Source organism: Oncorhynchus kisutch, linkage group LG19 (genome assembly GCF_002021735.2).
Source record: "Oncorhynchus kisutch isolate 150728-3 linkage group LG19, Okis_V2, whole genome shotgun sequence".
Classification (NCBI taxonomy): Eukaryota; Metazoa; Chordata; class Actinopteri; order Salmoniformes; family Salmonidae; genus Oncorhynchus; species Oncorhynchus kisutch.
In genome coordinates, this window is record NC_034192.2 from 32,068,525 (window position 1) to 32,081,402 (window position 12,878).

Below are 12,878 nucleotides of genomic sequence, written 5' to 3' on the forward strand. Positions count from 1 at the left end.
CTTAAGGAGTAAGAGGCAATTGATGTTTGAAGAAAACCTTTATTGAAAATAAAGGTGTTGAAGCTTGAAGTTGAACACTGTTGTTTCTTTTTGCATATTCCCTTGTATAGAAATACCATTTTTAGTCCATTTTCCCAAGTCTATTGAGGTAACTATTTGCATCAGCTTTTTAAGTATATTTGCGAGTATATATTTGAGTAGTAAGATTGAATACATTTTACGAACCTGAGTACCATAAGTAACTGAGAAAAATCATTTGTAGATAAAACATAGAATATCAATTACGATACGGAGTAAATTCAGCAAATTAACCTTACAATGTTAGTTCTGTAACTGATTACATTAAGTATATCAAACTTATAACATTAGTTCTGGGACTTGAAGGACTTAAGCAGGTCAAACTAAAAAAAAATGTTCTGAATGTGATAAAATTAAGTTGAATGAAAGGAATTATTGAGATCCTGTTAGTTGTTTGCACTTAATATATTTGAGTTTGTGATGCACTAAAAGCGAAGTATATTATACCTAAATGATCCTCCTTTTTGGATTTACTTAAAAGGCTGATGCAAATAGTTACCAAAAAATGTTTAAGTAAAAGGGGCACAATATTTTTTACAGTGTACTGATTGCAACTGTGCTGCTCATGCAAAGAGGGAGAAGGTGTGTGTGTGTATGTGTGTGTGTGTGTGTGTGTGAGAGAATGCCTGTTTCCAAGCAAGCTCCAAGGCGACAACGTCAGTCTCATTTTATGAAAGAAATTTTTTATTTAGTGATTTATAAACAAAACACATTACCACTGTATCCATTTAGGTCAAATAAAAAAAAACAGAAAGAAATTAAATGTCACTACTTCACCGTCACAGTAGATGAGCAGGTGTACAAAAAAGGTTTCACAACAGATCTGTACTGATCAGTAGGCCAGGACAGCGCCACCATTGGTCACCATCATACACTGATAAAAGAATGACCGCGTGAACGCTCACTAAACACAAGCATACACTACATATACAATTTTTACATAGGAATTGTCTTCTTTTTTCGTGTTTATTTTTTTATTTTTTTCTGTTGAAAGGGAAGAGATAGCTCATCACAGGATCATACATATTTCAGTTACAATATTACAGTGTTAGTTAGATCATCATGTCAAAGCCGGACACAAAACGTTTTTTTTTGTTGTTGTTGTTGCTTGTTCTCAAAAACGAAAATCTTATTTCCATTAAACAAAATGAACAGAGTTGAGATCAAGGGCATCACACAACAGCATTTACAAATATCGAAAAGGTTTAGTTAACGTCATACAACACCACTGTCTTGTGGAGTGCGGAGGGTGTAATATGTAGAAGATGCATGACAGAGACGGTACATACACATATCTCCTGTGGGAGTCATAAAGTAAAATTATAATACGAAACAATAAAATCATAGCCATCTATTTCTATATATATATATATTGTATCTCTATATTGTTTGAGTTTCCTTTGAGACGAACATGCAGCAGCCGCTTTAGTGGAGTGACGTCATATTGAGCCGCAAAACCTGGAGGGGGGGGGGGGGGGGTGTTGCAACAACATACAGGCAGGGGAACGGGGAACCAATCGAAGCAGGGCTGATTACAAAACCTCCTGAGAGGGGATTGATGGGATAGAGCTGTGGGGTGGGAATCCTTAGATGCCCTTATTTATTCATTAATAATGTAATAGTTAGCAGTATACACTGCATTTATTAATGCACAGGCCACATATATAAAAAGCAAGTCTAACTCTACATTTATCGTGTACATAAAAGCCAATGGATGACCTACTGTTTTGATTCACCAATCATAATCAATCAATTTCGAGATATACGTGTACCCAGGAACATGAAGGATAAGCCTAGCTCTCAGAACCATGTCCCAGACATCCACCCCATCCCTGTCCCCATCCCACCTCGTCCCCTCTCGCCAGTGACCACAAACAGGAATGAACAGTGTAGTATTCACAAGTTAAAAGCACTCAACCGTTTTGCACTTGGAGACAGCTGGCGTTATAGAACTCAGAATAATGGACCCCCGGTCCCGACTGGGTTCTTCAGGCCTCTTCCACATTACTCCATGCTGTTCCCAGCACACCACAATGTTCAGCCTTCCCAGTTCACCCTGAAAGAACATGGGGCTAGAGGGGGAGTCCACGGCCAGAGAAAAGAGAAAGGCTGAGGGCAAGGTGGGTGGGACAAGCAGAAGCGCTGCAGATCAGTTAAAGCTAACTAAACAGAGTAGGAAATCGAGGGTCTTCTCCAAGAACAAATAGAAAGTGAAAAAGTTTCACAAATTCATCATCATCATCATCATGTGAAGAAGCAGTCTGTGGTTGGTGTAAGGGTGGGGATGAGAATCTGTGTGGGCAGGGGCAAGGAGTGGAAAGGGTGGGGTGGGAATGTGGAGGATGGGGGATCAGGTTGGATATCAGGTAAGTGATGGTTGCTACCAAACATTCAGAGCAGAAAGCCTCAGGCTTTTGCTGAGTGGCAGGGGGAGAGTAGAAGAGATCATCTTTAGCTAGAGACGCTCCTGCTATTCTACAAGGTTCCAACGGAGCTCAGATCAACAAGCTGGATCACAGGCCAACTCAACTGGACTCTTCTCTCTTTCGTTCTCAGGAGACTGAAGTGTTCCTCCTGTCTCTCCATTCCTCGTTCTATCTGTTTGCATTGGGTGAGAGAAAAGGATCTCGTTGTCCCAAAAGAGAGTAGTGAGCGAACCCATCAGGAGTAACTGCAGGGGATGCTGCTGTGCCAACCCTGAGAGAGTAGATCTACTGTACACATGTGTACTGCTTAGGAAAAAGCTTGCGTTCTGTACAGCTTGCGTTCCGTATTAAACACAATGTCGTTTTCTTGGCTGCTCCTGTATTTTTTTTTTTTTTTTTTTTTTTGACCTCTCTCCAGTTCTCAGGTGTTCTCAGTGTCCGGGTTGTTACAGCGAGTGTGTGTCAGCGTGTATGTGTTTTGTCCTTGACAGCCATGTTTTCCTTGCCGTCACAGGGAACACTGACAGCTAGAGAGCGCGATAGGAAGCCGCAGCAGCAGCAGTGCCGTGTTAGCCTTTAGCCTTTAGCCTTTAGCCTCAGCAACTCTCTCCCGTGCTATTTACAAGTGTGAGTGTCCAGCTCTTAAATCAGCAACATTTAACTCGTCTTCAGTTGACTTTCTTCTCGTCATTTCCTTCTTTTTTTTTGCTCTCTTTCCGAGGCACAGAGCTGTTTTCTTCTGGCTGTTGGATTTTCTTTTCCTCTCAAAGAGAGAGAATTATACAACATGGTGGGAAGGGGTAAGACAGAGGTGCCAACGTATCCGTGGGTGGGAGGGTGAAAAGCAGAGGGTGAGGGGAGACAGTGGCTTTCGTCCCCTCGCTGAGAAGAGTAGGGAGGGAATCGTTTGGCTCAAGGTGTATAGGCACCTGGGGGCATGGTGGAACATTTATTCATCTGTTGTTTTTTTCTCATCAAGGCATGATTAATCAATTACCCCAGTAAGAGATTTTTGAGGCGACAGTAATCTACAATAATCTTGGTAAAGCCCGATTTTTACCAGAGAGATTTGGGCTATTATCTTTGTTGCAGGGGTGGGTATAGAGCAGACTGCAGCAGACTTTGTCTGCCTGTCTGTGTTACTGAGCCAGAGATTATGAAGTAGAATTGGGAATCTCTTTTCACCTGTGGTCTAAAATAATTGTATTTTTGTTTCCCGGTGGACTTTGGTTGGTACCTCTGTTTCAACAGCTCCCCTTCCTTCTCTTCCTCCTCCTCCTCCTCCTCCTCCTCCTCTACTCATCATCATCCTTCCCCTTATCCTTCTTATCCTTCTTCTCCTTCTTCTTCTTCTTCTTCTTCTTGGCCTCCTCCTTCTTTCCGAAGCTGATGAAGTCGCTCTTGTCGTCCTCTCCTCCCTGCTGGCGGATAGAGATGATGGCGGGCGATCCAGGGATGATGAAGGCTTCGGGGGGGACCTCGCCGGGCTTCAGGTGCTGGGGGGGTCCTCCAGGACCGCCGGCGCCGTAACGGAAGTGCCAGCTGTTACTGTCCACTCCGGCTCCCATGGGTGGGGACACCTCTCCACCCTCAGCATCTAGAGACAGAGACAGAGAACAACGAAGGGTTATTAATGTTGTACTGGAATCATCTCTCTCACAATCATTGTCATCAATATTGTCTATATAGACGGGTTGTAAGATGGTTGTAAACAACAATGTCATTGGTACAACTGTCAATGTTGTCATTGGTGTCACAGTCTTGGACACTTTCTTGAAAAGACTTGGAAACCTCTGCCGTGTCAGACTCTTCCCACATAGCATCCATTGGTGATGCCCCCATAGCACACAGTCAACACCATGCTGAAGCGTCACCCACAGGAGTTCTCTGATCACCCTGACTCCCATTGTGATGTCACTAATCGGTCACTAATCCACAGAAACAGCCATAACACCAGTCAAAAGAAAGGGGTGGCGAATGCAAGCTTTCAAACGGTCCACTGATAAGCAGCACAGAATCAAAGTGTCCATTCTGTCGCCCCTCGCCACGGCTAGGGCCCCTGGTCGGCGCTGTGGGACAAGACATGAAGCGCTCCATCACACAGGGAGAGGCGGGGAAAGGTCAGGGAATAAAGACATGGCATTTAAACGGAAAGTCAACAAGCCGTTTACACGCTGAGCTTTAGTTCTGGGAGATGACTGCGCTTTCAACTTCCATCACAGATCGCCACTGAAGCGCTAAGAAGAAAAAAGGTAAATGGAGATAGTGTCTGTTCAATAGAAGTGTTTACCTTATGTGTGTGTGTGTGTGTGTGTGTGTGTCTGAGTAAGTAGCCCAAACAACGGCGACCTAAACCATCTCAAACGCTCAGCATTTTAAGTGGTCTCCAGTTAGTTAAAGAGTCTGTACTCAGTACTTTGAGAAAGGCAGGTGTGAAACAACCTCAGCTCTCCCTCAGTCTCTCGACACACATCAGGACTCACTGCAGCAGAGCAGAGTAGAGCGACACCTGGCTCAGCTCTCCCCTCCCAACCCGACCCCATCAATCTGCCCAAGGAGAGAGAACGCATAAACAACACCCTTAAAGGGGTAGGGGCGCTCACATAAATAACTCCTCATTAAAGGGGATGGGGAAGGTGATGGCAGAGGTGCCCGGTCAGTCAAACAGCCTGCTCACCGTGACTCTGCGTTCCAAAGGCGTGTGTGGGTTGATGAGCCGGAGTGCATGTAACAGAGCTCACACCCCACCCTGACAACCCAGGGATCCCGAGGGGACTGTTCTAACTACTCAGTGCCATTACACACAAAAACCGACGCACATACACACTCCACCAGCAAAACACACCCCACACCACATTGCCTCATTCCTCACAGCTGTGACCTAGTTGCGATACTCCCTTCACATATTACACTTTTTATTTGTCTCTCTTGTTTTTGACTTCCCTCCAAAAGGGAGAGTTCATCCAAGCAGAAGGAACAGTGTCTGGAAGAGGGAGGACTGGCCTCATATAACACCCAGGGTATGGAAGGCCATCTCCCCAGTCCCTGTCCTCACCAACCTTGCCTCTATTGGAGAGTTAGGAGGACAAGCTCTGGTAGTACTTTCAGCTCAAATTCCCATTAACATAGTCTATCTGTCAAGAAAAAGCTAAAGGCATCCTGAATACGCGAACATATACAGGGGGGGGGAAACGAAAGGAAAAAAACAACAACGTTTTTGAGTATGAAGCACCCCATGGGAAAGAGACCCATCATTTGGTACAGGGCAAGAGTTCAGTAAGTCGGTTGTGATCAGCCAGTACATGTCTCATTCAGCAGGTAGTGATTGAAGTGGCCAGGGGGAGGCATTGTTACACGGCTTCAAGGAACAAGAATAGCGGCAAAAATGTAGTCTGCCTCAATAACAACCAAGCAGAGCTCAGAACGACAAGACGGAGCTAGATCACTGATCTATTCTAGCGCCACACTACTCCTCTCTTCTCCCGCTTCCTCTCTCAATTCAAAAGGAACCAAAATAGTTTTTTTGTTTGTTGCCAAAAACATTTCTAAGTACTATAAAAAGAAGTAGAGGGAATAAACAAAAACATTTCCTCTGGCAATTAGTGACCATTAAAAAAATTATAAAAACTATGAATTATGCAGATTTTTATGAAGCTCCTTATCCCCCTGCTTTCTCTCCCGTTCCCCTATCACCTCTTCTCCTCTCCTTCCTTCCCTTCCTTCCTCCGCCTCCGTTCCCTAACTGACTCCTCTCTCTTTTCCTCCCTCTCTATTTTTCTCCCCCCCCACCCTTTTTCCTTACCCGACTTTGCTCTCTCCTCTCCATCTCTCTCCCTCCCCTCTCTTTGCAGCCCTATTTCCCTCCCAGCCTCTCTCCTCCTACTCCCCCTCTGTACTGGCCCGGGCTCTCTGCTGGAGCTGCTCAGAGTGATGGATTCTGGGAGTAAATCCAGGCTGGGCGTCAGGAGAGTGTGATGTCCCCTGCACTGCACACACTCCTAATCTCTCTTATGGAGTCAAACACTGCAGCAAGCCTTTCTGGATGATGGGACGCCGTCCTATTCCCCCTCTCATAGATACAGATGCTATGTCCCAATCCTTTACCCTTCTGCCCTAAAGTGTGCACTTATTCACTTCCCTTCGTGGACTTAAAAGGAAGTGAGTGGTGTAAGAATATGGCCACATCTGTCTCTAGCCAATGCTAGAAGGTAGAGAATTGGGACGCAGTGGAAAGATTATAGGGAATATCCTCATTACCAGCGGCCATTTTGCCTACTCTGTAAGAGGGCACAGATTGGCCGATTGAAACAGACACAGAGTTCCAGCAGTCACATAGTCTTCCTTTTTACTTCCTATTCAAGCCAGGAGTGCTATCTGACCTCCGCTGATTGTGACATCAGCGCAGCGAGATAGAGTCGGACACACGTACATTGACTTTTTAAAAACATTTTAGCCATTTATCAGACGCTCTTATCCACAGCACTTGCAGTTAGTGCATCCATCTTAAGATAGCTAGCTGAGACAACCACCTATCACAGGCCTAGTAAGTACACTTTCCCTCAATAAAGTAGCTATCAGCAAAGGGGGTCAAATGGAAGTGTTGGTTCAGGATTTTTTATTTTCAGACAGAGGATGAGGATAAGAGGGAGAGAGGAGTAGGAGACAGATACAATCTTTCTCTCTCTCTCTCTCTCTCTCTCTCTCTCTGACATGGAGACAGTGGGAGAGTCTGTATCAATCTTGGGGGGTTACTGCCCTTATCTGACTCCCAGCCAACATTGTGATCCGATTCTGCTCTTTAAAAGGGTTACATGATAAAAGAGAGAAGGAATGAGAGGGGAAAGGGAAAGACAGCAATCATAGAAAGTGGTAGGGTATTTACTCTACAATGCATTTGTTCAGCTATGCTGTCCCTGGGTAATTTCCTGTCTAAAACAATGCAGGCAGATAAAGAGATACCCGTGCCCCTGATGCAAACATAAAGTCATAAACAAATAGGACCCCAGAGAGTGATGAGTCACTGCAGGGCCGGCTCCAGCCCTTTGGGGGCCCTAAGCTAAGAGTTGGTTTTAAAGTTAATTTCCTGAAATTCTACACATTTTGCCATGGAGCGTAGAGAAAAGGTTGCAGGTTTATAACTCATTTTATGCAAGTTGTTTTTTAGTTGCCATTGGGCGGAGAGAAAAATTAGCAATTTTACAGCACGTTCCACACATTTTGCAATGACTTATGCCATGTTAAAATTATATCTGAGTGACAATAGCTAAAAATGGGGACCCCCTGGAGGTCATGACCCCTGGGAAAGTGCCCTTCATGTCCGGTTGGTAATTCGGCCATGATTACTCAAGGTTTTGGTAGTTGGCAAGACTAATTTACCAATCTAAAAATGTTTAGTGAGTGACAGTTGAGTGACTGTCATTGAATGACAAAAGAAGAACTGCTGATGCACAACCAAATTTCAAAACTACACCTTGTGTATGCCATTAACAGTAAATGAAGACCTTGACTGAGTTCCACAAAGTGGGATTACAATTAATGTAATTGTCATTCTTTTTGTGAACAATCGACACAAAATACTCTGTAAATGTCAAAGTGAAAAAATAATAATATATATATAGATGAATAAAAAAGAATACAAGTAATAACTCAAATGTAGTCGTTACATAAATATTCATCTGCTTTAAGAGCGATTACAGCTGTACGTCTTTCATTGAGGTCTCTAAAAGTTTGGTTTGCACAACTGGATTGCACAATATTTTCCCATTATTCTTTTCAAAAATCTTCAAGCTCTGTCATGATTTTGGGGATCGTGGCTAGATTTCCGTAAAAACTGTAACTTGGAACATTCACTGTCTTTTTGGTAAGCAAATCCAGTATAGATTTGGCCTTGTGTTGTTGGTTGTGGTCATCTCCCAGTGTTTGGTGTAAATCAGACTGAAGCAGGTTCTCCTCTCGGATTTTGCCTGTACTTAGCTCCTTCCCGTTTGTTTTGTATCCTAAAAAAACTCCACAGTATTTGCCGATGACAAGCATACCCATAACATGATGCATTCACAACTATGCTTGAAAATATGAAGACAGTTACCTAGTAATGTGTTGTGTTGGATTTGCCCCAAACATAACGCTTTGCATTTAAGACAAAAAGTGTTTTCCTTTGCCATGTTTTGTTGCAGTATTACTTTAGTGCCTTGCTACATACAAGATGCATGTTTCGGTATATTTGTATTCTGTATATTTGTATTCTTCTTTTCATGCTGTCATTTAGAACATGATTGTGATCTACCACAATGTTGTTGATCTATCCTCAGTTTTCTCCCATCACAGCCATTGAACTCTGTAGCTGTTTTAAAATCGCAAATGGCATCATGGTAACATCTCTGAGCAGTTTCGTTCCTGTCCTGCAGTCCAGTTTAATGTGTCTGGGTGGTTTAATACAATAATTATTAACTTGACCATGATTAATGAGATATTCATGGTCTGATTTGTTATTGTTACCCATCTACCAAACACTGCCCTGCTCTATGAGACGTTGGAAAAGCTCTCTGTAGTAGTCGTTGTAGTTGAATGTGCGCTTGAAATGCAATACTTGACTGAGGGGTCTTACAGATGTTGTATGGATGGGGGACAGAGGAAGGGTTAGTCATTCAAAAATCACGTCAACCACTAATATTTCACACAGAGTGAGTCCATGTAACTTATTATATGATTTGTTAAGTCAAATTTGATCACAGAACTAATTTAGGCTTGCCTAAACATATGGGGCTTATGGAGTACTTATGGAGTACTTATGGAGTACTTATGGAACGACTCTATTTTAGTTATTTAATTTGTATTCATCTGTTTCCTTCCACTTTGACATGACAGAGTATTTTGTATAGATTGTAAAAAATAAAATACAAATAAAACCACTTTTTAACACACAAAAATGTGAATAAATCCAAGAGGGCTGAATAGTTTTGCAAGGCACTGTATACTGTATATTCTTATGCCCGCAGCCGGCCCTGAGTCACTGTGATGGAAATCAGACAGATGCAGCAGGACCTGATAGGGCCGGGCAGAGGAGAGAAGCAGCATCACACCGGGTCAAAGACATTACAGCTGGGTAGAAGAGCCTGTTGATCGTCTCTGACATATCATGACTGAGTCAAAAGCCCCCATGACTGGGTCCAGAGCCGGGCGGCCCTATACACTCACTACGCAAGTTGTGTAGGGCCCCGTAAATGACACAAGGGCCCCCGCCTTCCCCTTGTGTCAAAGCGGGTGTCAATGTTTACAACTTGGATGAGAGGATGAAGCGGAACTGTCCTTCTGGTCACGAAAAAGAGAGGAAAAACAGTGAATTGCGGGAACAGCAATCAGGTAAACTTGTGTTCTCTCCCCTCCGAGTTGATGTCAGCAAATAACAGTAACGTTAAGTTAATTTGATGTGCAAGCTTGCAGTGTATCTCTCTCTAGTCTGACTGTCTTGCTAACCTAGCTGGGCAGTGCATCTGTTGGTCTGTCTGTGTCTTGCTTGCTTGCCAGCCACTTCCAGGGCTGTGTTCTGTGTCTTGCTTGCCAGCCACTTCCAGGGCTGTGTTCTGTGTCTTGCTTGCCAGCCACTTCCAGGGCTGTGTTCTGTGTCTTGCTTGCCAGCCACTTCCAGGGTTGTGTTCTGTGTCTTGCTTGCCAGCCACTTCCAGGGCTGTGTTCTGTGTCTTGCTTGCCAGCCACTTCCAGGGCTGTGTTCTGTGTCTTGCTTGCCAGCCACTTCCAGGGCTGTGTTCTGTGTCTTGCTTGCCAGCCACTTCCAGGGCTGTGTTCTGTGACTTTGTGCAAAATACTTTTGTTTCTGACAAAAGTGAGAGTGAAATACAACTATTCATTACGTTTGATAAACGCCAACGAGCAACGGGGTTTATAAACTGCAGCTCGGAAAAGATAACAGCGTGGCGCGTGCACAAAATGAAACTCGCGCTTTCCAGCAGCAACCTCTGTGGGGACCAGCCCAGACAATATATGGGAGGTGATGACACACCTCAGAGACACACAATTTTAAAACAAGACAATGATTATCTAGTCTCTCAGTCAAGGTTTAGTTACAACTCTGGACTAATGCAAGATGGAAAGCAATGGATTGACTGTCACGTTCGGACCTTAGTTATTTTATTATGTCTTTGTTTTAGTATGGTCAGGGCGTGAGTTGGGTGGGTTGTCTATGTTCTTTTTTCTATTGATTTGGGATTGCTGTGTTCGGCCTGGTATGGTTCTCAATCAGAGGCAGCTGTCAATCGTTGTCCCTGATTGAGAATCATACTTAGGGAGCCTGGTTTCACTTTTGAGTTGCGGGTGTTTGTTTTCCGTGTCAGTGTTTGGTCCACACGGCACTGTTTCGGTTGAGTTATTTCACGTTGTCGTTTATTGTTTTTGTTTCAGTGTTCACGTTTCTTATTAAAAACCAAGATGAACACTTACAGCTCTGCGCATTGGTCCTCCGATCCTTCCTACTACTCTGACGAAGAGGAGGAAGACGACCGTTACATTGACATTGACTATTGATTTATATATTACATTTAAAATGTTGATTAGCTGGGCATACTGGGCAATATGGATGTACATCTCTCAGTAAATAATAACCATCAAGTATTCAGCCAAGCCATAGTATAAATAATTTTTACATGTGAAAATGTATAATTTGGAGATCTGGGGGAGCCAGTTTGAATGGGCCTGATGCAGCTGATAAAATTAATAATAGTATTGTGATCTATAATTTACAAGTGTTATGCTTAAGTTTGTCAGTAGAGGAGATGCTGGATCATCAGCCAGTACAAGCACAGACTCAGTTGATCCACATCCAGCTTCAGCAAGTAATAACACAGACCCAGTACAGCCGGGCTTCAGCAAATACTAACACAGACCAGTACTGGCAGCTTCAGCAAGTACTAACACAGACCCAGTACAGCCGGGCTTCAGCAAATACTAAGACAGACCAGTACTGGCAGCTTCAGCAAGTACTAACACAGACCCAGTACAGCCGGGCTTCAGCAAATACTAACACAGACCAGTACTGGCAGCTTCAGCAAGTACTAACACAGACCCAGTACAGCTGAAGTACAGGCAGCCTCAGCCAGCATTAGCACAACTAGTGGTGTACAGCCAGTATCAGATACAAGTAGATCAGACCCTAATAGAACAGTTTCTGCTCCACCAAATGACCCAGCTGATTGGCCCCCAGTCTTTAACAGACTGTATGAGGACTGAGTTGGTGCACAGAGGTCCATTCAAACCAGGATTGTTCTGAGCTGGCTTTCACACTCAATCAAAAACAAGGCTGCGTATTGTTTTTGCTGTGAGCTCTTTTCTACAAAATACTACAAAACAATAAAGGAAGGCGTGAATGAGTGGTCAAATATCAACGCCATTCTGAAATCCTACGAGGGTCGTCCTGAACACACCAACAATATGTTTAAGTGGAGAGAACATGATCTGCGCCGAAGTCGGGGACAGACTCTTGATCAGATAAAAAATGACAATTTATGGAGGCCGAAAGAAAGAGATGGCGGGATGTCCTTACACGTTTCATAAGTATCACCCAGTCCCTGGCTGAAAGAAACCTAGCATGCTTTCTGTTCATCAGACAAAATCTTCCAACCAGATAATAGAAACTTCCTAAAAGAGGTTGTATCACTGGAAGAATTTGACCCCCTTCTCAGAAAAACTAAAGATGGAGAGACATGCTCATTACCTTGGGAAGCGCACACAGAATGAGCTGATACAGATTGTGAGCGACAAGACTCTGGAAGCAATAGTGACTCAAGTAAGAGACTCAAAGTACTTCTCCATTATCTTGGACTGTACACCTGACATTAGTCACCAGGAGCCAATGTCCATTATTATAAAAAGCGTGGTTTTAAAGGGAAAGCCAGAGCTCAAGGAGCACTTCCTCGGCTTTGTGAATGTTGAGGTTACAACAGATTTGAATCTGTCCACCACTGTTATCTTAGATAAGCTGAACGAGCTGAAGATTTCATATGAAGATTGCAGAGGGCAAGATTATGATAATGGGGCCAACATGAAGGGCAAGCACCAAGGAGTACAAGCCAGACTGCTCCAAAAAAATCCCAGAGCCTGCTCGTCCCATGCGGAGCACACACTCTAAACCTTGTCATTGCAGATGCTGCCAAATCTTTAAAAGCTGCAGTCGAGTTGTTTGGGCGTGTGCAAAAGCTCTTCACCTTCTTTTCAGCTGGCACACAAAGATGAGAGTGTTTTGAAGAAACACATGAACATAACTGTGAAGTCATGGAGTGACAAGATGGAAGAGTAGGCTCCAAAGTGTTCATGCAATCAGGTATCAGGCTTCTGAGGTTCGGGAGGCATTACTGGAAGCCAGAC

General features: G+C 43.7%; 1 protein-coding gene across 21 annotated transcripts in view; it reads right to left on the reverse strand.

The window, feature by feature from the left end:
• Positions 1-957: 957 nt before the first annotated feature.
• Positions 958-12,878, reverse strand: part of LOC109864680 (protocadherin alpha-C2) — a 202,713-nt gene continuing 190,792 nt past the window's right edge. For 17 of the 21 annotated variants that reach the window (XM_031798575.1, XM_031798568.1, XM_031798583.1 and 14 more), the window contains one exon: positions 958-4,101. In XM_031798575.1, the coding sequence (XP_031654435.1) occupies positions 3,800-4,101 (302 nt within the window). In that variant the 3' untranslated portion in view covers positions 958-3,799. The remainder of the gene's footprint in view (positions 4,102-12,878) is intronic. The other 4 variants (XM_031798577.1, XM_031798576.1, XM_020452548.2 and 1 more) reach the window with 1 other exon arrangement.